Raw genomic sequence first — 25,770 nt, 5'->3', positions numbered from 1 at the left:
AGGAAAAAAATTGGGGGGGGGAATATGTCAGTATTTTAGAGGAATTAGGTTAACAGGACATGTGTTAACACCTTCAATTCTTTGCTGGTCTTTAACTTCCAGTAAAACATGCACTGAACACTGGTTTATTTCATTAGGTCCAATAATTTCATTTACCATACTGATTTTGATTAACTTGATGGCTTGAAAACCTCTGTATATGGGGCATAATTTACCCTGAATGTCTTCATTCTGGATCACTCAGCTTCTGAGGCTCCTTTGCAGCCTGTACGACAGCAAACTCCATTTTACCCACCATAACATACATAACCAGTGATCTGATCTAGCAAAACACAAAACAAAAATCACCCTATGGTCCTACCTACATAGGGCTCAGGAGAGTAAATTGGCGAAGATTAAAGTGAGACATTACACATAGGTATTCTTACTTCAAATCAGGTATGCACAATTTGCCTTTAATATATCTTGACCTGATCAACCAAGGTCAATGCAGTAAGAAAAAGATAACTTTAATAATCACAGATGGAAGACACAACTTAATAGTTGAGCAGAACATTGCCTAAACATATCAGAACAACCATTCATTTCATAAACACATTGTTAAACAACTTTTCATTGCTTCATCAAAACAAAGTCTTGGTTGATTTAAGTCATTTAACTGTATCATATCTAAAACTTCTATCAGAAAAACCTACTATACATGGCACACCATCATTAAGTGTCTGAGAAGAAGGACAGAGGTAGGTTTCTACACCGCCATGGTTTCCATCAGCTAAAGACAATGTAGTCACAGAATGCAAACTGTAATAATAACAAGGGACTTGAAACTTCAACACCCCAAAAGGTGGTAAAATTGTATCTTCTGTTTTGTAGAAGCACATGGCAACAGATGGAGGGGAGGGGGAATATTCTAAACCAAAACCAGAACCAACACCTGCTTTTAAACAAAGATACTGTTTTACCCAACACATCGCAGCTTTAAGTCAATTACAGTGGGGGGGAGGTAACATCACCTTATCTTTTTAATTCTAAAATAGACTGTTGTAACAACTTCAGCACACCCTGGGGATGGGATAAGTCACACCATTTAGAAACAAAACAATACAAAAAATATAGACCACATGGCACAAGGAGAAACAAAGTACAAAACACAGCACAAAACACAGCATCTCAGACAAACTTGCTGTCTTTTCCTCATCAGACACACACACACGCTCAGGCAGGGAAGCTAAAACTCCCACCATTCCCCAAATGAAATCAACACCACAAGGTGATTTTACCACAACCTGAGGAGAACACTGGATAATGGTTCCCACCATCACCACAAGGCAAAAAATTATTCACCATGCAGAGGTTTACTGGAGCTGGAACCTCCCCCGTGTACAGCACTCAGCCAACCACGGACCAATCCATCTAGCAACCCGAATTCAGGAACAACTAGATTAGACTAAAGATACCCAAGTCCAACCACTTTTGTCCTGCCTGTAGCAGGGCTTGATCAAACCGAAATAACATTGTCACTGCTGAAATAAAGCACACTTACATTGAAAAAAATAAAAATTAAAGAATTCAGGACCAGAGCCTCTTCAAGAGAGAATCATAGAATCATAGAATAGTTAGGGTTGGAAAGGACCTTAAGATCATCAAGTTCCAACCCCCCCACCACGGGCAGGGACACCTTGCTCTAAACCATATTACCCAAGGCCTCGTCCAACCTAGCCTTGAATGCTGACAGGGATGGAGCATTCACAATTTGCTTGGGCAACCCATTCCAGTGCCTCACCACCCTAACAGGAAAGAATTTCCTCCTTATATCCAATCTAAACTTCCCCTGTTTAAGTTTTAACCCATTATCCCTTGTCCTACCACTACAGTCCCTAATGAAGAGTCCCTCCCCAGCATCCCTACAGGCCCCCTTCAGATACTGGAAGGCTGCTATGAGGTCTCCACGCAGCCTTCTCTTCTCCAGGCTGAACAGCCCCAACTTTCTCAGCCGATCTTTATATGGGAGGTTCTCCAGTCCCCTGATCATTCTCGTGGCCTCCTCTGGACTTGTTCCAACACTTCCATGTCCTTTTTATGTTGAGGACACCAGAACTGCACACAATACTCCAAGTGAGGTCTCACAAGAACAGAATAAAGGGGCAGGATCACCTCCTTCAACCTGCTCCTTTTGATGCAGCCCAGGTCAAGCTCCTTTTGATGCAGCCCAGGATACGGTTGGCTTTCTGGGCTGCGAGCGCACACTGAAGCTGGCTCATGTTCATTTTCCCATCGACCAGCACCCCCAAGTCCTTCTCCGCAGGGCTGCTCTGAATCTCTTCTCTAAGTATTTCAGTTTCCAGTACTTATGAGTAAGACGTTTGCTGTATACACAGCTTCCGACTTATATGAACTTTACTTTCAGCCTCAAAGTATGTACTACCATAGTGAAGTAACACTAACTTCTGCCAAAAGAGAGCATTCCCACCAACTCCGTGCAGCGAACAGCAGACTCAAGCATCGTCCAAAGGCTTGCAGCTACTGTACAGCAACCCTAGAGATAAAAACGAAGTTCTGCATTAAAGACGCATCACACTACAGGACAACTCTTGGAATAAGAGCTATATATTTTACCTTGTTTTGACCTCAGTCTTCCACATACAGAGATGCGAGTCACAAGACAGTGAGTCAACAAGGCAGAAACATGAAGTCAAGATTTTATCAGCTGCTAGATTCGGTATGTAGGTTGCCATACAGAGGCTCACAGAAAATTGGGCAATACTCTTGACACTCCAGAGGCAACGTCTTTAGAGCTGTTACCACAACACAAGAAAGAGCTCTTAAAAAGCAATCCATACTTTAACACCTCTTTCCATAGTAGAAAATTAAGTATGGCGTTATTTCAATGTTCCAAACATAACAGAAACTCACCATGTTTATTGCTGGAATAAAGCAGCCTAAGGACAAGCTAAATATACTGAAGATATTTTTAAAGTTTCGAGAAACAACATTTGTTATTCCACACATTTAAGTATATAGCCAAATTTTTACCATTAAAGCAAGGATTCATCCACTCTGCTGTGTAAATAAACTAGTGTTGCCTCAGCAAATTAACAGTGGCTTTCCCTAAGCACACTGCATGTTCTGAGAATCTGTAAATGGATATATTACACACACAAAAACAAGAAAGTCCTCTGAGAGCCCTCAAAAAGCCTAATACCACACATCAGTCAGAGTTCCCAACTATCTTAGCTTTTCAAGACACTTTATAGAGTTTAAATATATTTGTGTTCTTTCCTAGTTAAGTTGAAAGACCTGAAACCCTTCACACCCTCAGAGCAGTAGTTATGGCCATCATTTAGACATCTATATTTCAAACAAAAATCTCCTTATAGGGGACTCTGTAGGTAATTACTGACTTTCAAAACGACTGCTTTTTCCGTAAATTAACGTCTGACACGAAGGAGAACACAAGGTACAACATGTAGCATCTGACAGCAATCTAACTGTACTTCCTTTGGGAAGAGAGGAAAACGAGGTGTTTTGAAAGCAAGCATTTCTATTTAAGTACGGTACCAGCCCCACACCCAGAACAATGGATGGCAGCCACATTATATTTCAAGGAATTCTGTGTAGAAAGAAAAAAAAAATGTTATTTTTTGAGAAAACAACAGAATTCTGAGCCCTGGATCACAGCCAAAAATAACAGCTGTAACTTGGGTGTGTACTGGGAGAAGTGGGGAGGTAAAAAAGAGGAGTTTGAACACACACGGAGAAATAAGAAAGCCAAGAAGTGAAGGTAGAGGGACTTAGGGTGCATGTGCTCTGTGTCTGCAACTGAGGTAAAGTAGCTAGTTCTTACTGCAAATGATTCAAAACCCAAAATGTTCATCTAATGTTTGAAACTACCAACCAATAACGTTAGAGTTTACATTTAACTATGATTTTTATACAATCAGACGGAGAGCTCATTTTGCCAGTAATTAAAAAGCAAACATGTTTACAAAAGTCAGGCCAAAATAAATATTTCTATTCCTAGAGCACAGATGAATATTTAATTTGAATTCATGTGTTCAAGAGAGACAGAGGTAAAACAACATCAATTCCTCTTTCTGGACCCACCAGCAGAAAATGTGCTTTAGCAGTTAGAGGAAACCAAGGAGAGCCATGGTTGGCCACATGCAAAATTCACATGCAACATGTTACACCTTCTCTGTGACTGTGGTTATTTTATGGCCTCTCTACAAGGTGGAATACCACCCTCAATGCATGCAGCAACTTACATGTCTCAGCACCTCAGATTCCACCTGCAGGTTTGGTGAACTAACTTATACTCAAGTTCAAGTTTCTACATCAAAAAGGGTAAGTATTTTGGTTTTCATGGAAAAAAAAAAATAATAATAATAAACCACAACAAAGAAGCCTTTAAAACTAGGGTTTAGAAGTTCAAACCTGTTTACATCCGTTTATAAATGGCATGCATGTGACAGCACTGAAAGAGGCTGACACCTTATAGCCATAAGACATGACTTGCCTGGCTTTCAAGAAGTTGTTGAAGGGCTGTGCCAAGACTTGAGTGTGCTTCTGCTAAACCCTGAAGTGATCAAGCTATCAAATAGTGAGGAAGCTACTCCAAACAACCAAACAGTTACTCTGCAAATCCAATTAACTTCACTGCCCGCTATGTTAAAGCTTCACAATAACCAACTGCAGAAGAAACGCCCTCAAAGAGCATATTCAACTGGTACATCATTTTTACATATTGCAGTTTCTTTTTATCTGCTACAAAGTGCACACACATTTTGGACTGCTCGATAGGAAAAAGAAAGCATGTTATTTCCATTTCATGGATACACATGTTCAATAAGAGCTCAGCGCTGATCGCAGGTCTTCCAATGCTATTTCTCTGAAGCATCCTGTAGGATCTTGCTGCTGAGAGAGGTGTCAAACACCACTGTCACCAAGCTGGTTAAGGCATGAAGCTGAATTGTCCAAGGACAATACACCCCATGTTACTGAAGGAACATAACAGCAATGCAAAGAAAATCCCTTGTCATTTCCTTTAAAGCTGTGTTTATCCAGTTCAGAAATGTCAACTGGAGGGGAACAAAAAAAACAACAAAACAGAAACAAAACGAGTTTTGCCAAAATGTTTGACGGAGAACCACTATGGCAGGAGAACAAGAAGAAAACATACTCTGAAATAAACCAGCACACCTCAACAGTACATGAAGAATAAATAACCCGTGATAAGCAGATTTTTGCATGCACTTGCATGCACTTTTATCAAAGTCCAACAAGGCTTCAAATAAAGAAAAGTTTAGAAAGTCATGATTCAAATAAAAGCTCCTCAAGGCCATCTATGCTTGGAAACACAGCAAAAACTACACTGGATCTGTTCCTAATTGCTTAGATTTAACTCCCCAGCAAAATGAAGTTCTTCTGATCTTATTTGGGTATACATGATGCTGAACCTGCTCACTTGCAGGAGCACTAGAAAATGTATTTCCACAATCAAGCCACACTCAACATTAGCAGTCTTTAACTTCTCCAGGATTGCTGCCCAACAGCTTGAAATATAAAGCTCTGAAGGATTTTGTTTGTAGGCTAGGGACCTGAGAACAGTAAGTGGAAATCAGTGTGGCATGTTGACTAAATCCAGGTTTTCTCTGCCGTTTTTGTTTCTTCACAAAATCTGCTAAGAGGTCAAGAACATCAGAGAAAAAAAACTCTTCTCCACACTTCGCCAAAACCAAAAAGAGATGTTGAAAAAATTAATAAAATAAAAATAAATGAAAAAGGAAAAAAGAAAACTGCACAGGAAGGTAAAACTGCACTTAAAGTTGATCTCATATAAATTAGTCTGGCTGCCTTCATTATAAGGCTTACGATTTGAAGGGTACTCTACACAAAACCTGACATATAATTCCTTGCTATATATATATATATTAAAAAAAGCAACTCTAAATATGATTTAAATAGTTTTCCCACATTCTTCTCCAATATACTAGATTTATACACAAATATGGCTGTCATGCTGATGGCTTACAGAAGACTGTTCTAACAGTATAATCCCATTCACCTCAAGATGAATTCCACAGTAATTTAACTGTACCTTAAGTTTCAGAAGGTCTACAGTATGTTCAAATCAACTTGCTTCCCACTACATCTCAATGTGCAGTACTAGCTAGTACATTCTCTCATGTCAGATAGGACACCCAACTCCCTTCTAAATATCAAATAATCCAACTTCAAAGCAGGCTACACTAATGGTGACAGCTAAAACCAATTTAAACTTCATGTGAGACACAGCTCATTGCATAATACTCACTCAGTTCCCGAACCTGGATTACAACCAGAACATTGGTAGCTATGGACTTAAAAATGAGAAGGGGAATCCCCTAAATAGTCTGTGAGTATTCCTAATATGCTAAAGGCTACAACAAAAAACATTAACGCCTCTTACAGAATGGTGGAAAACTTGGACAAATCTGACAAATTCAATACAAAATTTAGCTTCTCCTCGTGGAAAACATTCAGGAAAAAAAGTGGGTTTATCACATAGACAAAATAACTTTTTTTTTTGTACCAGTCTCAAAACTTCAAGAGGAGAGAAACTGGAAAACAAGTCTGCTCGCACAGAAAGTTCCTAAACCCAACGCAAGTCAAGACAGCTCAACATCTGATAAAGCTACATGGCTGTTCTAGTTACTGCTAGCCACAAAACATTCCATACACGTTCGTGAACAACTAAATTAGTATGCTTCTATTTATTCGTTTTAGCTTTATTCCAGCCACTTTAGTGGTCTGGATGAAGACACACAACTGTTCTTTTATGAGAGCAACCAAGGCTTTCTCTTCAAGCCACAACAAACGATGTTTCCATATATGTCAGAACATACCCTTCAGCATGGCTGAAGTGGGGTTTTTAAGGTTTAGTTGGTAGTGGTTTAAAACCATGAAAGCTTCTCAGCTTTAACTTCTCATATATGTATCTTATAATAATCAGAATTAACTTCTCTCATACATATCTTATAATAAGCAGAAAAATGAGAAGGATCTCTTAGATCCCAAAGTCCAATTTCTTCATACTGAAGGAAATCACATTGTACAGCCCTGACTGTGTACAGTCAAGGTAAGTCTTTAAGGTTTTACCATTTCTTGAGGAAGGATATTCTAAAAGACTCATTTTCTTTGGGTGGGGAGAAAATAGATTAATGCAGTAAATACATCATTTTATCACTTCAGTGTCCTTGCTTTTACATAAGCATTGTACTTGAGGGAATTAAAAGCAATAATTAATGTTTGCTCACTTTCCTTCAAAGTATTTGGAGATCAACATCCTCTCTGACTGTTTTGCTGAAGTCAAATTACCATCAGTTTCACTTCCAGGTTCACCTTTCCCCTGATAATCCTGGCTTGTGCTTCGGACTGAATTCCCCTTTTGTGGAGCCCAAGTGATCCAACAGGCATGCAACTCTTCACATGTGACCTCAACAGCAGCAACTATGACTGTGCTCATTTCCCCATCCCCACTGGAGTACACTACCTGGAATCACTTACCACATTGACAGCTGTATTGTTCAGATGTCCCAGTCACATCAGCATCCTCATACAAAACCGTACCCACACACGCTTCCAGAGGACAGGTTTTCAACATAGGAACTCTCCATGTTAAAGCATGCTATTTCTAAGACACCTGCAGTCATGGCCACTGAAGAATTCCTGTACATTACTGTACTCTTGTATTGGTGAAAGTAAGAATCTGTCCCATTTTAAAAGAGTTTTAAGAACAGAAAAGGCAAAATGCACCAAAATAAGAAGAGTATAAATATTACTGCTGATACTCAGATTTTCCTGAATGACTTTAGGCTTGATACTCTCTTTCCACTGACAGAAGTTTTAAGGGTGGTACAATAATGTATTACTCCTTCACTCACAGCCAAAGCAACCGTTCTCCCCTATAAGCAAGCACTGCTTTTAGGTGCACGACTTCACTAATCAGCGGTGCTTCATTAAAAACCTTCCCAGCTGGAGGCACTGATCTGCACATCAGTTTTAGTCCAAATCTGGAAACTTGGGCCATTTGCATATGCTTCTACCACCACCTTTAAAGAGGTCCAAAAGCGAGTATCAAAAAAAGTTATGAAACATTAAAAACCAAACAAACATATTTAAGACATTAGTTAAGATCTGAAACTTGAAGTTATCATTGCTTTCTTTTTTTAATCCACAACCATTGCTGTGGGTTTTTTTAAACACAACCTATTTTCAAGTTTGCCACTCCACTTACTCTTTTTCCTCTAAAAACATTAATCTATTTGTAAAACGTATTTGCATAAAACTGAAACCCACCAAAAGAAACCCAAAACCAAACTCCACAAGCCCTGCGAGTAAAACATCAGCTAAACTCTGTAATTACAAACAACAAACACAACATTTCCCAGTGATAACTCCATTCCAGACATGTGGTTCCATGCAGTTTCAGGCACAAATACACAAAAACCATGATAAACGAGCAAGTGAGATGTGACAATTTAAACCAGAAGAGTCTTTTTATGTGAAGTTTTGACAAATACGGACGAGAATGAGCAAGTACATGGAAGAAGGGATTATTTTTTCCATTGTTATTATTTATTTCAAAGCCTTATCCATTTTCAGAAAACTCCACTAATCTGAATGATTCCAATAAGCCAAAAAGTCCACTTGGTTAGCCTCTAACTTGCCTTTTCTAGCAGACAGTTCTGATTTCTGGCAGGTTATTCTGTTGACTTCTTGTCACCATCACAGCACTGAAGCTGAAGAATGTCAACAGAAGCAACCCAGTCTCTCACAGCTATCAACAGGGAAGAGGCACAAGTTTCCACAATACCCAAGTTGTAAACTCTTCCATCATTCAGATGATGACAGCTGCAGACAAAAAAAGAACTGTACGCCCCAACAGTCCAAGCCATCCAAGAGATGGTCTGTTTTGTGCATGACAAAGCCAGAGCAAACACTAAGCAAAGCCTTAAGCAAAGTGCTGCCTAGAAATGAAATACACAAGTCTCCAGCCAGAGCCTCTTAATCCTTTCATCAGCCAAAGGTTTGAAAGGGAAAAAATAAAAGGCATTCTGAACTACTACTCTACCTTAGGAGGACTTTGGCATAAAGCTTCAGGGTTATCATTTCTTCTCTCTCATTTGAGCAGATTAGAAGGAAAAGAAATTAACCTGACATCTAGCTTTGCATATTCAAAATCACTTGGAATATGGAAGTAGGGCAACGATGATTTGACAAAACCAAATTATAATTTTAAAATCAGTTGTATTAAGGGTAGATGAGGATTCTAGCCCTCCACAGTAACCTCACAAGTACATTAAGTAAGACTGTCACTTTGAGAGGCACAGAAAAAGCAGCATTTGTTTAGTTCTAGTCAAAGTTTCTGCACCAAATGGGGAACCATGTACCAGTACAGGTGATCATTTTTGCCTGAAGTATCTCTAGAGTTTCTTATGTGAGAACTCTAGACTTAAGTTTCGCACATCCCTCTCACTTGTGTGCCAAAATATTAGGTATAACTCACTTAAAATCCCTTAAAAAAAAAAAAGATAACAAAGAAGTTATGAAAGCCAATACTTTGGTTTTGAAGATCCACATCAAACCTTTGACCTTTGAGCGAGGGCACTAATAGAAATGAAAATAATCTCTCTATTTCCATTCCACAGATGTACAAGACCAAGAATTTCTTTCTTGGCTCATATTCTATGCAACATCTGGTTTCTACACACAGTCTTCAGGAACTTGCCCACTTATTAAGTAAATCCTAAAGCAACTCCTGTAAATAGACACTTGTGTATTAAGGGATGAATATTCTTCATACATTTGAAGGCTCCTTTCAAACCAAACTATTCTGTTTCTTCCAAAACTGAAGCTACATGCAAAGGCGAGAACAAGCCACTGCATGTGCTAAATTCCCAGGGTGTAGCTAACTAACCTCTGGAAGATAATGTATCTAGCCTTTCAGTGTTAAAGCTATGGCCAGTTTCACAGATACTCATCTTCATATCCAATACCTGCCTGCAAGCTGCCAGTAGCATGAAGCTACTTAATCCCAAGGGGAGAAGGAACAGAATTAGTGAGCTATAAGTGAAACTCATCACAAGGCCATGCAGAAATAACCAAAATGACAGGAAATAATACCATAAGGGACAACTGCCTGTCTTAATTAAAACCTCTCCAAACTCCTATATATAAACTACCTGGAAAACTTCTTCATTTTTAAAACAAGCACTACAGGGAATCTGATAGCCTTCCTAATCCATTCCAGTGCTGCTGTTGTTCTTAAAAGTTGACTCAATTAACTTAAAGCATGTTTGCTGCAGTTTAAGCCCACACATTGTTTCATCTCCAGTGGGGAGAACAACAGTTCAGCCTTTTCCTTCCAGCTATCTATAATGTATTTAAAGAACATTTGGTCTCCTCTTAAAAAAAAAAGTAATCCAAAGTGCTTTCAGCTTTCCCTTAGAGCACATTTTCTAGATCTCTGACCATTCCCCTTTGCCTGCAACTATTCTTCTAGTACAATACCAAAACTAGGTGCAGTACTTTAACTTGGGCTTATTAGCATGCCAAGAAGTGAGAATCATACAATGATTTCGGTTGGAAAGGACCTTAAGACCACGTAGTTCCAACCCCCCTGCCATGGGCAGGTACACATCACACTAAACCATTTCACCCAAGACTTCATCCAACCTGGCCTTGAACACTGCCTAACCTTATTTATTTTCCATACCATTCCTGTTAATACATCCCTATCTGAGTACTTCCCAGACTTGCGGACTGCATTCCCATCAGAGGCACTCCAAGGACTATAGAACATGTGTTCAAAACGATCTTGACAAAGCAGTGTTACCTAAGTGGGATGAAATCTAGGAGGGATAGATGTAGTCCATTAGTCCTCAGGAAGACTTGGCTTTCCCTCCAATGGAAATGCAATCTGCAAGTCTAGAAAGTTCTCTCCAGTCAGGTTCAAAAAGCTTACTACTACACTTGAGAAAACTCAGCAGAACTCCCTTGACCTATCCTTCTAGTATGACCATAAGTCCTAGCTAACTTCAAAGGTACACATACTTTATAATAGCTGCAGACCCTTCTTAGACAAACAAAGGCCTGGGTTTCTGCCAGGACATACAAAACAGTTAACACTGTGAAAATGAGCACAGACATTTGTAAGAACAGACATACCGTGTCAAATCAAGGCACTGCCTCATACATTTTCCTGTCTTTGAGAGCAACCATAAGCAAACACCCGAAGAATAACACCACAGCAATTAACAGGAGTTATACATACACGCCTTAAATTATATATACAAGTCATATTTTAAGCACATTCAGTAACTAACAATAAATCACACCACTCCCCACCACTGCATCCTGTCCTTACATCAGTCTATAGGAACAAAGAGCTCTCAGCTGCACAAACCCAAAAACAAAATAAAAATTGAAACGATGCTGTGACTGGATTACTGGAGGAAAAGATTAACAGTACTGCCTAAAAGTACAAATTGAACCTTTTAGTGGATGATGAGTTTTAAACAAGCACTTCCATGCCACACTGTTGACTCCAGGTACCAGCATGTTCCATGGCTGATCTCCTTTTAAGAGGTTTCCGTTATGTGGTCTACAGATCTTTTTCTTCAAACAGTCACAGGGTGGGTCACTTTGTAGGAGTCTGAGTACCATATACCTTTAAAGGGCAGTTTTGAATAACTTTGCAAGGAATTCAGCTATCTCTCATTCAGTAGCACAAAGGAATACTTTTTTCTTAACAGTATGCTAAGATAGCGCAGAAGTGATTCAAAACTGCGCCAGCATTCCTGCATTCTACAGAAGAAAATACACTTGAACTTCCAACAGCATCACCAACTCACATCACCCAACTTCCAATATGGCACTATAGTTCAGCTCCATTTTTCACACCATTTGGAGAGTTACACATCACATAGTTTATCTCAGGACATCCAAAGAGGTACATTTTACAAAAGTGAACACTTCACATATCATTTACAAATCTGGTAGAATGCTAGTATTATTGCTTTACAACTTTGTATTTTCATTTAAAGACAGGGAAATGTATTATGAGGTAGTTGTGTACTTAATGTTTAATGACTTGCTTTCCATACAAGCACAAAACTAGTAATAAACAAGGCAGAGCTGATTCCACACACAGAATAACTGTAAGTAGGGTTGAAGGAAATAGTAAGGAACAGCAATGGTCGAATAATCACTACCTGACTTGCTGCATGTTTTTTAACTATGAATGGGCTTCATAGCAATACAGCCAGCATAGGAAATCAAAGTAAAACAGCACAAGAGATGCCCAGAGCAATACAAGGGATTTCAACAAACAGATCTCCAGGAGTTCAGTAACATCTGCTCTCTTCAGTGTCAGATGAAAGCTCATTATTCCTCTTCATCTGCAGACAAATTCCCCACCTCTTTGTTAACTATCAAAATCCTGGGCATTACCTGAATTTTTAGAAATACTCACCTTTGTTCTCTACTCAGAAATAGCAGCTCTTTTGAATACACTACAGCCAAAAATAATGCTTCTATAGGGTATTATGGTTTTGCTATGGGACTATGTACAATAGTCTTCTAGAAAGTCTAGTCCTCCATGCTGATACTTCATTCTCCTTACTGCATAAACACCCTGAATTGGTTCTACAATTTAATGGACTACCAGCCTTTTTCTCTCTTCCCCCCACCCCAAGAATTACTTGCATCATTCACACAGACTCAAGGCATACCTGCAAAGTACTAGGTGAGAGCTGCTCACCTCCATAGATGAAGCCTCCACCAGCAAAGCCCATGACCTTGGGACTTCGCTAGAAACACAGCAGTACACAAGAATGCTGGGAGAGGTGAAAGCACCACAGTACAAAAGACACCAGGCTGCACAGTAAGTGTGAACTGCCAAAATATGCAAGTTAAAATCTATATGCTACCAGTCTTCCCAGAAGCTCAAGAAAGAGTACCATGAGCAGCTTTCAAAGTTTTGTAGTTCTGTATTCACACACTACTAAGGCGCAAAATTGACCTACCCAAAATTTAGAACAAGAAAAGGCTGCAAGTCTGCAGCATTACTGTGAGAGTATATACTACATTAGCAGAAACCTAGCTTGAAATATCAACTGTATTATCAAATTCTCATGTCTTCTCCATATTAGTCATACCAACACTACAGTAAGAATGGTTCAGCGTAATGCTTGAATCACCTAGTCAAAGTGTCAAGAGATTACCATTTCCTTTCAAATAAAACCCCCACACCACCAGACGTACAAGATGTACACTAATATCCTGAAAAACCTATGGGCATTCAATCCTAGTGTTCAGTACACATTGTTACAGGTTCACTAAACAGTGCTGCAAATACTCGTAAAACTCTTAAGCACGTCTCAAACCTCTTCCTCCATCAAAAACTTTAACACTTATTGAATGAAAATAAAGTCTTAAAGTTGCATAGCAAATATGTCTTTACCTGAACACTAACCTCTTGCAAGTTTTAAAACCCCTCAATTTTATAACCACATACACACAAAAGTCTTGACAATGTATGTCAGAAATCCCATTTCCTACCTTACCAATATGTTACTTAACAATTGGCTAACAATCTGCAACCAGGAGAAAATTCTCCCATTATCACAACACTCAAAGGGAAAAAGCATTTAGAGTGATAGAAGACCATACAATAGGTTCCAACACCACTTCTTTTAGGGCTCCTTTAACAGCATCAAAATTAAATGTTAACATTAGTGGGATAGGACATTTCCAAGTCACAGAATACACCATGTAAAGTCAAATGAGAAAGAGGTTCACTGTTCCTGACAAAACAATTATTGTTGAAGTATTACAACATTACTCCCAAGTTTGGGCTGCAGAAATGTAATTGGTCAACCCAGAGTTAGCTAATTTTAAGAACATTTTAAAGCAATCTGTAAAGGCTTTAAAGCAGAAGCTCTAAAGCTAAGCCTTCACACATGGTCTAAGTTTAACTTCCAGATCTCAGAAACCTACATCATCTCCTCCTCTCCGTATCATATTTCTGACAACACCTATGTGTCTCTCTCCACTCACAAATACATGTATAAAGTAATAGAGTAAAAGGAGCTGCTAGGACAAGTTATCATGATTTATTCTCACCTGGAATCTACTGATTTTGTCCTCATCTGCCAGGAACCCCTTCCCAATTCCAGTTGCTCTTCAGAAAAATAAACCAAACCAACCATCCCAAACACCCTGTATCCAAAAAAAAAAAAAACAAACAAAGACAAAACACACACCACACACACATACAACCCCAATGTCCAAATAAACTCAAAAAGGTATTTGCCGCTACTACGTGTTTTGAAGCAACTCCAGAAGAAATGTGTATTTTGGAATTATGGCACCAGGTAAGAATAAAATCAAAAAGGCTTCCACCAGATTTTTTAAATGCAGGCAGCATCACTGTCTCAATGAGCACTGCTGAAGAGTCAGAATTAAGAAAAGTTACTACATAATATAAAGATCTCTGCACTGCTCCCTTTTAGACTTAGTCCACCATAATAAAAACTTGGTCAATCCTGAACTGCTGAAACATTACCAGTGAAAAAATAACCTAGTGTATTATTAAATAAAAATAACCCACAGGCTATTGCATAAAGCCAAAGCATTGACACCTCACAAAAAACGTTGTTTGTTGCCTCATGAATATCTATACCTGTCTGCAAAATCCCACAGGCATTTCATATGTGCCACTATTCTTTTGCTGTCACACAGCAATGCCCTTGTCAGCAATGCCCTTGTCAGCTTCCATGGATACCAAAAGCCAGTAACTCCAGCCAAAGAGAAGCTTCAGTTCATCAAAATTGAGTCTATCATGAAATACAGACTTGCAGATTTAGTAGTATCATTACCCTACCAAGGTAGGGTCTATTAAGTCAACTACATTTCTAAAACACCCTCCAACTGAATGACACTCAGAGAATTCCCTGGTGAACTTGATTACTCAGACATGCCAAGAGTCCAATAAACATACTCAACTGCCATCCTCATGTCACTTCCATAATCTATACTCAACCCCCAACTAACTCATGCTTGCCGCACTGACCAAGGAACAGCAAGCTCAGAGGCGAGCACAATCTAATGCCAGCAGAACCTTCCCTTCTGGGAGCTGCAATGAAAGCTCTCCCACTGAAGAGTATCATCTGGAGTTCAGGCCCAAAAATTCTGGAAGAGTGAAGTTCTTCCACTTTGCACAAACCTCATGCTTTTGTCTCTAGTGCATTCACTGGTTGATCCACCAGAAAACAAAACCGGGCACAGAGGAAAAAAAACACAACCTAGCTTTCCATCAGCCTTTAAAGCATTTCCACAAGACTTACATCAACTCTTCAGTCCATTGTGGTTACTGAAACACATAATCCAAAATTACCAATTTCTGTAAACCTACTTCAGTCTCTGAAACTGAAATTTGATTAGTAAGGTTTCTCTATTCTCTGAACAACACAGGAACAAACACCTGAACTTGCAACATTACACATACCCACGACGCCCAAGCCAGCACAATCACAAGTAAAACTGCAGGATCAGGAGTGAAATGGTCAACAGATACGATCTTCTCAAGGATAATGTTATTTTCCACTTCTTTAGGTTTCAATTGAGCAATTGTATATATAAAGAAAAACCATTCCAGAAGCCTTACATCTACTCACCTGCAAAAGTATGCCTTGCCAGAAAGCTTTCATTCTCTCAGCAAGGCACAAAACATTCTTTCTGATGCTGATACTCAACCTCCCACAAATGTGGGGAAATTCATTTATGGCTATGAACTTCATTCACAGGGACACAGATTTGTGCCAAATGATTCATGTGTACTTGGCCAACAACCAAGTATTCTGCTTATTTAAGCTGATGAATTTGTGTCCCCTTCCTCCTCAAGGAAACCCACTCATACAGGTCAATTCACTACGTTACTTTTTTTTCTACTTAAAACAAATGGAGTACACGAGAGATCGGATCCATATAATAACATAGGTTCTATGAAACTGCTTGCAACAGGGTGTGAATCAGGAAAACCAAACAGATTGGCACTATCAACTGTGACTAAGTAGTTTTTCCTCTTTCTACACTGCAAGAAAAAAATCACATTCTTCTTTGCAGCAAGAGTCACATTTTAATCTTTCTGCACAGCTTATTTTTGGCCTGTCTGAAAATTAAAGAATTGCCCGCATTCCTGGCAAAGTTACCTCTTTGAACTACAGGGCTTGTAGCTGACAAGAACTACATTCCTAGTAAAAAAGTCGAAAGAGACGACGTTCTACAGTTGTGGCTGTAAGAAGTCTGCCTTCATTGGAAAAATTCAGCTGCTGCTTCCCTTCTTGTTGTTAACTTCAGAGCCAACACTCAACTTCTCTCCTTCTAAGTGCTCTGATCCAAAAGCCTGTGGTAAATTTTGCCACTACACATGAACACTTAGGTTCATGCACGCACAGCAGCACAGTCCCATGCACCCTCTACAGCATTACTTATCCAGTGGTATCAATGAGGAACATCTTCCCTTCCCCTTATGACCAGCAGATCCCTTACTCTAATGATCTACTTTCAGGCACTTACACTACTAATAGGTTTCTTCAAATGCACCCAAACGCCTCAAAAGACACGGTGAGCCATGTAACTACACATTCCTGTGATATATGATGTTTAAGAGACGCTTTCCAGACTCAAAAATAAAATCAACAAAGGTTATCTAAACAAATGAAAAATACTAGCAGCTATTCTAAATAATTCAACTCAACCTTATCATAATACCACCATGACAGTCATTCACTACTTTCAACATGCCTACATTGGTCATTGCAACCTACAAAGCAAGATACTTGGCCCTAATTCACACCTAACACAAAGTTACAAAACTGTAGTTTTCTTAGCTCTAAATTCTTACCTACAAGCAGGCTAAAGTGAATTTCCTATGGCAGTCTCTCTGCAACCCCCAGCACTATTTCTTCAGCTAAATTGATTCCATGTTACTGACACAGAAACCTTGCATATCATCGAGAAAATAATCACATGGAAAACACTCAGCAACTCCCTTTAGCCAGGTTCGTATCAACTCACTAGTCCGGTGCAAGTACAGGCAGCACTGGTAGAGACATCAAGTTAACAACCCTCAGCTGATGAGGCTCAGCCAGAAAACACTGGGTCCACCTTCATGGAGAAGTAGCAATACTCTTGACAAGGACTGATGTCATCCCTCCATAAGGAGCTGTTGCCCTGTATGCCTTTTGTTTAAAAAGAAAAGGCCCGCAGTGCTTGACATTGACAAGCTAGCTTACCACTTTCTTCCATTATAAGACAGTAGGTGAGAACACAAATTGCCTTAAATGCTTAGATCCACTTCCTGTCTGCAAGAGATAAAAGTACAGAATGAACTGCTTTGCTTTATTTCCTTTTCTGAACAACAGACAAGTCATCTGTGGCAGAAGCACCTAATGAAAAGATTCTTTGATAGCACTGATCACACAAGAAAAAAAAATATCACTGTCCGCTTCTGCTAGAGGCACATCAGTCTGACTTCTGGCATCCACATTTTTGACAGTTCTCACAGTATCTAGAAATGCTTCCAGGAGGGTCTTCAACATGGATTTCTGGTGAAATCACCTCATCTCATCTCTCCTCCTGCACAGACAGAACATCACACAGAGGCACTGTTAGAGGACACAGGACTGAGTTGCACATGTGCTGTTACATCAAGATTAACTGACCCTCTCTCTATGGCATGGTAAGCCAGTACCAATAGGAGCAGGAGGGATCCTGAAGATCTGGTGAGAGCATTTCTTCTACCTATAGCCATTACCAAAATCTAGTTTGCTAAAGCCTTGGGTAGAGCTTCATTTTAAGCTTCTGTTTAATAAGATAGAGCAGCACTGACCAGGAACACCTCATCTGAGCATGTCTATGACGTGTTAGCCACTTCTCACAGGGGTGTATCTTGCTACCATGTCTCACACCTTCCTCACCTTAAGACCAGATTGCTGCAGTGCACTCAATATATGGCTACACTTTAATTCAAAAATATACAAAGTGGCATAGACCAACACATCTCCAAACTTGTATTTTCCCCATGGCAGTATGCAGCAGCCCAGCAACAATCTCCATCAGATGAGAAGTGCCAAGGGGGTTCATAGTTCTGAAGAAGGCGGTTGACCTCTACAGCACTCTATGAGTTTGAGCCTTTATGTCTAAGGGAGTATCTTGTAAAAGCTGTAATTAGCATTTTTTTTAACATACATAAGTAAGAGAGCATCTAAAATGCATCTGAAAGCACAGCTTAGTGAAAGAAGTGCTGACAAGACAAAATTTGGGGGTTTATATGGACTTGGGTCAAAGAAAAATGAGGAAAGCTGTTCTGCAAGGCATTTAAACTTGCAATAAGCTCCTTTCCAGAGCTGCTTGACTTTAAAAGTTTTGTTCGTCTTTCAAGGCTGCTCTGATCTGATGCTCATTAAATTCAGAAAGCAGCCAAGTAGCTCCACCAGCCATAGAGCTTCTGCAGGAGACAGCCACTTTAGCACTTCCCACACTAGCTATGGGTGACTAAAGAGTCCTCAGAGTAAAGTCAATTTTTTTTTTTTTTTTTAAACAAAAACAAAAGGGAAAGAACTCCAGAAAAATATCTTAAGTCTACAGAAAATTCTGGAAACTCAAAGACAACAGACCTTCTGATTTAAAATGGAACATTCATGTCATTCAGAACAAAAAGACTTCCAAAAGCTTGAACCAAGAGGCTGCAAATGTTGTCCAACCACCTTGCATATTATAGCTAATGCCTTCAGATAACTAAGGGGTGTAGCATTAATTCAGTTCATAAAATGCTAGCGCTGGTCACAGCATAAAGCTTTAACTGCCCAGATTTTGCAGACACAGATACCCTATAGGCTTTCAGCATCATCTTGACTCATCTATCCAGTTCAAGAAAGACCATGGGGTGAGGGAACAGCAACAGCCAACATCCCACAGATTTGTATCATTATGAAGACCCGTGATGAGTAAACCGGACATCAAAATTGTGGAAAATCCTTTATGTTCTATCTAATGAGTGCTTAAAGAGAGATCAAAATTAAAGAACTCCTGGGGCAGTAAAGCAAAATCTTTCAGTAATATAGGCCAAGGAAGTACTTCTTTCCTCAACCCCCACCAGAAAAAAAATATGTGGTACACAAACCACCACTGCTTTGTGATACCTACAAGACCCTATCAAGTTAACAGACAAAGCAGTACCACAATTTCCAGGGCCAGGATGCACACACACGAGGAATGTGCTCCGTTACATCATGTAATTTACAGCTGTGTAAATACGTGAACAGGATTGTTAAATACTGCTAAGACACACAAAAGGTAAATCAAGTGATACTACATTGAGGGTCATCTCCAGGAAGCACTGTAGGCAAGAGGAAGCATGCTGAACAGTAATGGAATAAGAAAAGGTTCAAGATAAACAACCAAACCAGGGAAATAAGACATGGGGGACACAACAGAATAATGAGTCAAATTATCATTTGACAGGTTCCATTGGCAGGCCTCACTTTTTTTATTTGTTACTTTTCTGCTCAACTACCCCTAATGACACAAATAAACAGAAAACAGTTTGTCAGCATTATCATTCAGTACAGCAGACAGCTCGTTTATTCCTCCTCAGACCACAAGGATGACTCTGGGGCTCTGTGTAGGACACACGGTCATTAGCTGACCCCAGAAGCGCAGTTTGTTCAAGTTTAGGCACAAGGAAGGCTGCTCACCCAGCAGCACTCAGAGCTGCACAGGGCTAGAATCAGCGATGGCCAGACACAGACCACGCACCAGGCTTCTGGAAAGGAACGATCTTTGTCTCTCCAGCAAGGAGAGCAGGATGGGCGGCTTCCAGTTTCTGAAACCAACTAGGCAGAAACTGCTATCAAAGCAATAGGGCCCTACCCTAACTGGGTTGAGAAACAGAAGGTGGCATTATCTCAATCATTTCACCAGTTTCAACAGCCCCACTCATTCCTTCGAACTGAAGTTGGCCAGGGTGCTCTCTTCCCAAGGCTCTTCCATACACCTACCTGGACATCACAGTGTATTAAACTGTCACCTAGATGTCACATTCTACCTAAAAATCAGCCACTTTTATGTCCTGGCTTGTGCAGTGGTTACCAGCAGAGCAGTGAACTCTCAGACTTTATTCCTTTATGAACCACTTCTTAAAGTGCCATTACACTAACAAAAGCAGCATCACACTCAAACGCCAGCAGCAGAACCATGTGTGAACAATACACAGCAATATAGGTTTATCAAGCTATTGTGCTTTCAGGAGATTACAAAGAACGAAAAACAGTGAATCCGAGAAGAAAAAAACAAACAAACAAAAAAAACACAAACACCAAAACTTTAACTAAAACCATTGGCACCAGTGAAACATTCTTTCAGAGTCCAAAATGAATTATTACAAGATTGTCCTTTAGATTTTGCAACCAAGAATATGCACACAACATCAGAATTAGCTAAAACAAATCAAACGGTCTTCCTCACCCTCCAACTGAACAAATTTCGCATAAACAATTACAGAGCCACGACACTCACACATGGAGCAAAACCTCTTCGTGGCAAGCATCAGCCATGACACTATTTACTGCAGACAACAAGATAATTGGCTGCAGTTACAATAAGTATTGCTGTCTACAGGGACGTGGTGTTACTTGAAAACACTCATTTTCCAGAAGCTCCGGGAAGGGGAAAGAAAAAAAAATATTTAAAAAATCAATTCCACAGTCATTAGATGAAAATCCTCAAACTGCAAACTTCAAAACTTCTATTTTTATACAGATATTTTTGGTCATGTGTTGCATGGCTACCCTTTATATTTCAGGATTATTTTTCCCCACTTGGGAAACAATGTACATCTGGAAGCAATGTAACAACAACTAGGTGAAGAACAAAAGAAAGCTTTAAGCTCATATCTCTTATACGACAACCAGCAAGTTGATAGTATCAGCAAGGGGAAAACTGGAAGCTCAGCTCCCTCGTCTTGAGGGACAGGCTCAACACGAGGAGTACATGCACTTTTTGCGTGTGCACTGAAAGCCTACAAACCCAGCAATACAGACCAAGAATAACCTACTTGAGAATACCTTCAATGCAGAAATCCATATGGTGGGTTGGAAAGAATGGTGGAGTGATTTCAAAACCACCAAAATGTTAATAGAGAAAAGAAAAATAATCAGATTTCAGAAGGTACTCTTGATGCTGGTATGGCCTGAAAGAGATATAAAAAGGCCACAGGGTTCCTACTCTTGCAGAGCTGTTAAAACCCTTGTAATGTCAATTATAGAGCAATGAGAGCAGCATGCATGACAAGTCATCTTTCCCAATAGCCAGAACAGAAGCAGCTGTAGGTTATCTCCCATCCTTTCATTCAAGGATCAAGCTTTCTTACCAACTTCTGAGAACAAAGTCTCATAAATTAAGTCTAATAAATTATAAAGGGACGAGATGAAAAATCCTTACTTGCTCTTTCTCCCCCATATACCTCAGAGAAAAGCAATCACCATATGCTTCTAGTACTGCTCCTCCCAGGTAACAGAAGGATCAGCAAGCCTTCCTCCACTGCTTTATCAGTCTGTTCCTCCACATCTGGATCCATCCTTCCTACGTAACTGTTGCAGTGCTCAGCCAGAAGCAGCAATAGCTGCAGAGACACCAGAGCAAGAGTGACCTCATAATTTAATTTCACCACTACTCTGGACTTACAAATAAAACCAAAAACGTTGGCACGAAACAAGTCAGGTTTTGTTCCCTGATGACTTGGAGAAGACGTGTACCAAGAAAGAGGTACTAAAGATGCATGAGAGACTCAGAAGATACCAATCCATCAATTATCACCCACCTCACAAGGACTCTTTTGTCCCAACTTTCACTTGAAAGGGCTCAGAATGTAACCAAGTATCTGTAAATATACAGCAAAATGAAAGAGCCAAGCAAACTCCTTGTTCACCACACAAGTGATCTTCCCCACCCCCCCAAGCACTCAATACTGGCACTAGATAATTTGCTACATCATTCCATAGATGCTATTCATAAGAATTCATGAGAACCAGACAAATACAAGCCTTTCTGACACCCAGATATTTTTTTTTCTCTTACAAAGCAAAAGGGAAAAAAGAAAAGTTAACTTTGTGGCCTGTCTTGCATGGATGGATTAACTGAAAATTTCAACAGCATTCCCCATAGAGTCCTTGTATGTGGTTCTCTTGCTTTGTTCTGACATCTTTTTCCAGACAGCAGAAGGACCAGGAGCACATGACTAGAGCGACTGTGGGGGTTATCGCATACGGCCTTTGTTTCTCCCTCGGTGTTATACACTTGGGATTGAATCATATTTGCAAACTTGTTAGTCTGCATCAGTTAGCACCCTCTTTACAGGCAAGCATCTGTCTAGTCTCTGACCTCACATAAACGGAGGGAAAGGAGCATCAATGACCTTTCAAGAATCAAGCTGTAGAGCTTGAATAAGACAAACACGATTGCTGAGCATGACAGGTCTAGGTCTCACTTGGTTTAGACAGCTACCTGCAGAAATACCGATCAACAAAACCTGCTTCCTATTCCACATGCACATAAAATAAATCAGTAAATTAAAATGGAGTCACCCACGGGTTTTCTCCATACAAATCAAGAATCCTTAATAAACACTAATGCTGGACCTGATAAAACATATGCCCTTATGCTGCTAACATGGGTTAACTGCACCCATGTTTTCTGAATGCTGCAGGCACGCTGATCATGCAGATACAAGGTAGTCTACAGACCCCGAGCCAAATGCTCTCTTCAAGTCTTCAACCGCAGTGGAAGACATTTCAGTGCAGAAAAATAGGAGAATTCCTGACCTGTCAGAAAGCTCACAACTGTACAGCGCTTTGGCATGAAACACACAAACCGATGGGCTATATCTGCACACACAGAGCCATGTCAGGTGTGGCTGCATGTAAGGATCAAATACATCAATCAAATGGTCATACATATCAAGCATTCTTGTTCCCATAAAGATGCCACCCTGCATTTCTATAAGAAAAAGGAAAATATCCCTGAAAACTACACTATTAGTAGGAATCTGGAAGAACAATTAATGCGAACATATTCAAATCAGGAGTTAAGAAATTCCCGATTATAATCAATTAGCCCATCTTAAGCAACTCAGAACAGGCCCTATTCCATCTGCACTGTACGTTTGTGCAGATTTAATACATATTTTTAATTCACATACACCAGCTCATCCTACAAACTTGGATACGAAAGATGGGCACGTATTAAATGCAATTTCCAACACACCTGTGCAGAATAAAGCACAAGGCCTCATTCTTAAATATATTCCTCTGATCAGAAGACTGGAAAAGGCATGGCCAAGCCTTAAATAACTACTCCATAGGCTCACATGTCAAAATAGCCATTTTCTTATCCCCTCGATTGAGCTTTCTCCCAGAGCCTGGAGGATATCTGAGAAACACCTTTTGTAAGCTCCCCTCCCCCCCCCCCTTTTTTTTTTCCTTTTTTTTCCTTTTTTTTTAATAAAAGGGCTGGACTGAAAGGTGCTCACACCCGATCTACGGGAGCATGGAAAAAAACCTTCCTAGCTCTCTTCCTCAGAGCCAGGAGTGCGTAAAAAAGAAACACATAACGAACATTAATGTCACGGCCATACCTGTGTGCCCGCAATTCGCTTCCTCCTTTCAAGGGGGAAATCAAAAGGAAATACATGCTACGGAGCTGCCAATCCGTTTCACAAAGGGGGAGGGGGGGGGAAGAGAAGGTGGGGGAAGGCTTTTTAATTAGCCAGAGGCTGCTTACAACGCTGGCAGCGATCGGGGGCTAAGGAAGAGGACAAACCAGCCGGCATTTTTTTTGTCCAACAGGCCCCAAACGAAGCGGCGGCGTGCGCCTATTCAAGGTTAATGGAGGGGGAAGGGGAGAGAAAGGAGCTGCCTCCGCCGGGGCTGGGGCCGAGCTCTCGATTGCTCTCTCGGCCCCCGGCCGGGCTCCCGCCCGCCGCCCTACCGCCTCAGCGAAGGGTGGAAGAGGGGGGGAAAGCCCCGGCAGGGCCGGGCAGACAGACAACCACCCGCGCAGGGCGGCAGGATACTCACGGCTAACTTTCATGCTGCCGAAGGCCGAGGGCTGCTGCACCGGCTTGCAGCTCTCCGCGAAGGAGGTGGTCCTGGGCCGCCCGGACATGGTTCTCCCGCTCCTACTGTGCCCCGATCACCGCTCTCTTCCTGCCTTTCCCCCTCCTCCGCCTCGCCCCGGCGGGCCCGTCTGCCGCTCCCTCGCTCGCTCAGCTGGAGGAGACGGGCGGGACGCGCCACATTAAACGCCGGGGTCCCCCCTTGCCCCCCCCCCAGGGGAAGCCCCCTCCCCTCGCGGTCTCTGTAACGCTCGGCGGCGGCTGCTCCTTCTCCTTCGTGTTCCTCTTCTTCCTCACGCCGCCCGTTCCTCACAAAACCATCCTTCCCGGCAGCGCCGGTGGGTCCGAGACCTGCCTCCGCCCACTCCGCAGCCCCCCCGGGCCGGCGCTCTCCCGCTCCCGGCCGCGAGCGAGGGGGGTTGGTTAGGCCTCGCTGCCCCCACCCCGGGCGCCAGTCACATGGGGCGGCGGCTCACGGCCCGGCTCCTCTGATCCCGCCGCTGCGTCTCTTGGGTTTTTTATCCCTTTTTCCGCCTTTTTCTTTCCCTTCTTTTCCTTCCTCCTCTTTCTCCCCCCCTCCCCTCTCCTTTCCTTCACCTCGCCTCTGAGGGAGGCGGCAGGGAATGGGACTATTTTTTCCCCGACGGCGGAGGGATCTCTGGACTCCCGAATCCGCCGACTCGAGGAGATGCGACCGCTCGCAAGGGGATCCGGCAGTGGCGGCAGGATCCGCGGCGGGCGGAGCAGGGGTGAAGCGGCCGCGGCGGCCTCGCTCGCTTACGAAGGCTTCTCAGTGCGGCTCTGAGGCGGCGGCTCCGGCGCGACTCCTCATTGCGCCCGCAGGGGCAGCTGGCGGCGGATCAGGCTGGGGACGCTGCACTGCGGGGGGTGGCCGGCGGCGGTGGCGCAGGCCATGACGACGGCGAAGGCTCCGCGGTTCCTCCTCAGCCGGCTTCAGAGCGCTGACGGCGGCGGTTAGTGCTGCTTCCCCGGGCGCCCAAGGCACATGGGACTCGCCCGCCCGGCTGAAGCCTCCTGCCGCTCCCTCCCGGCGCTGGCTGCCTCCTGCCTGGACCCCCTCCCTGTTTGTGCCGATCAGTCCCTTTGTCCCCGCTGCTGCCTCCGCTGCGTGCCGGGCTCCTGCTACTGCGCTCTGTGTGTGCGCCAAAGTCGCGCAGCCGCCTATGCCTGTCGCCGCCCTACGCTGCGGAATGGCCGTAAACGCCTTCAGTGAATACCCAGCCGAAGAGTCCGACGCATTCGTTAGACCCCAGCCCGAGGCCCTCACGGAAACATCCGAGCGTCCTCGGGACCAATCCCGAGGTCGTTACGGAAATGCCTGTAACCAATCATGAAACCATTACGGGCGCAGCCGAGTCTCTCCGAAGCGAAACGGAGACCCAATCGGAAAACGCTGCCACCGCCCTAGCAGCGCGTTCGGCAGCCAATAGGAAGGAGGCCTCTCTTCCGGCTATTGCAGGGCTGAGCCGAAGCGAGAGAGCCAATCAGAGGGCACGCTGCCGCCGTCACACAGCCTTGGGAGGGGTTTAAGC

General features: G+C 42.0%; 1 protein-coding gene across 2 annotated transcripts in view; it reads right to left on the bottom strand.

The window, feature by feature from the left end:
* Nucleotides 1-25,543, bottom strand: part of GSK3B (glycogen synthase kinase 3 beta) — a 144,570-nt gene extending 119,027 nt beyond the window's left edge. Inside the window, exon 1 of one of the 2 annotated variants that reach the window (XM_061365476.1) lies at nt 24,180-25,543. In XM_061365476.1, coding sequence (XP_061221460.1) covers nt 24,180-24,267 — 88 coding nt within the window. In that variant the 5' untranslated portion in view covers nt 24,268-25,543. The remainder of the gene's footprint in view (nt 1-24,179) is intronic. The other variant, XM_061365477.1, reaches the window with a different exon arrangement.
* Between the last annotated feature and the right edge of the window lie 227 nt (nt 25,544-25,770).

Source organism: Neopsephotus bourkii, unplaced genomic scaffold, assembly GCF_033783945.1.
Source record: "Neopsephotus bourkii isolate Nb327-2 ecotype Australia unplaced genomic scaffold, CSIRO-AGI_Nbou_v1 NB_1287, whole genome shotgun sequence".
NCBI classification, from domain to species: Eukaryota; Metazoa; Chordata; class Aves; order Psittaciformes; family Psittacidae; genus Neopsephotus; species Neopsephotus bourkii.
The sequence above is the reverse complement of the archived record's forward strand: the minus strand, read 5'-3'. Positions and strand labels throughout refer to the sequence as shown.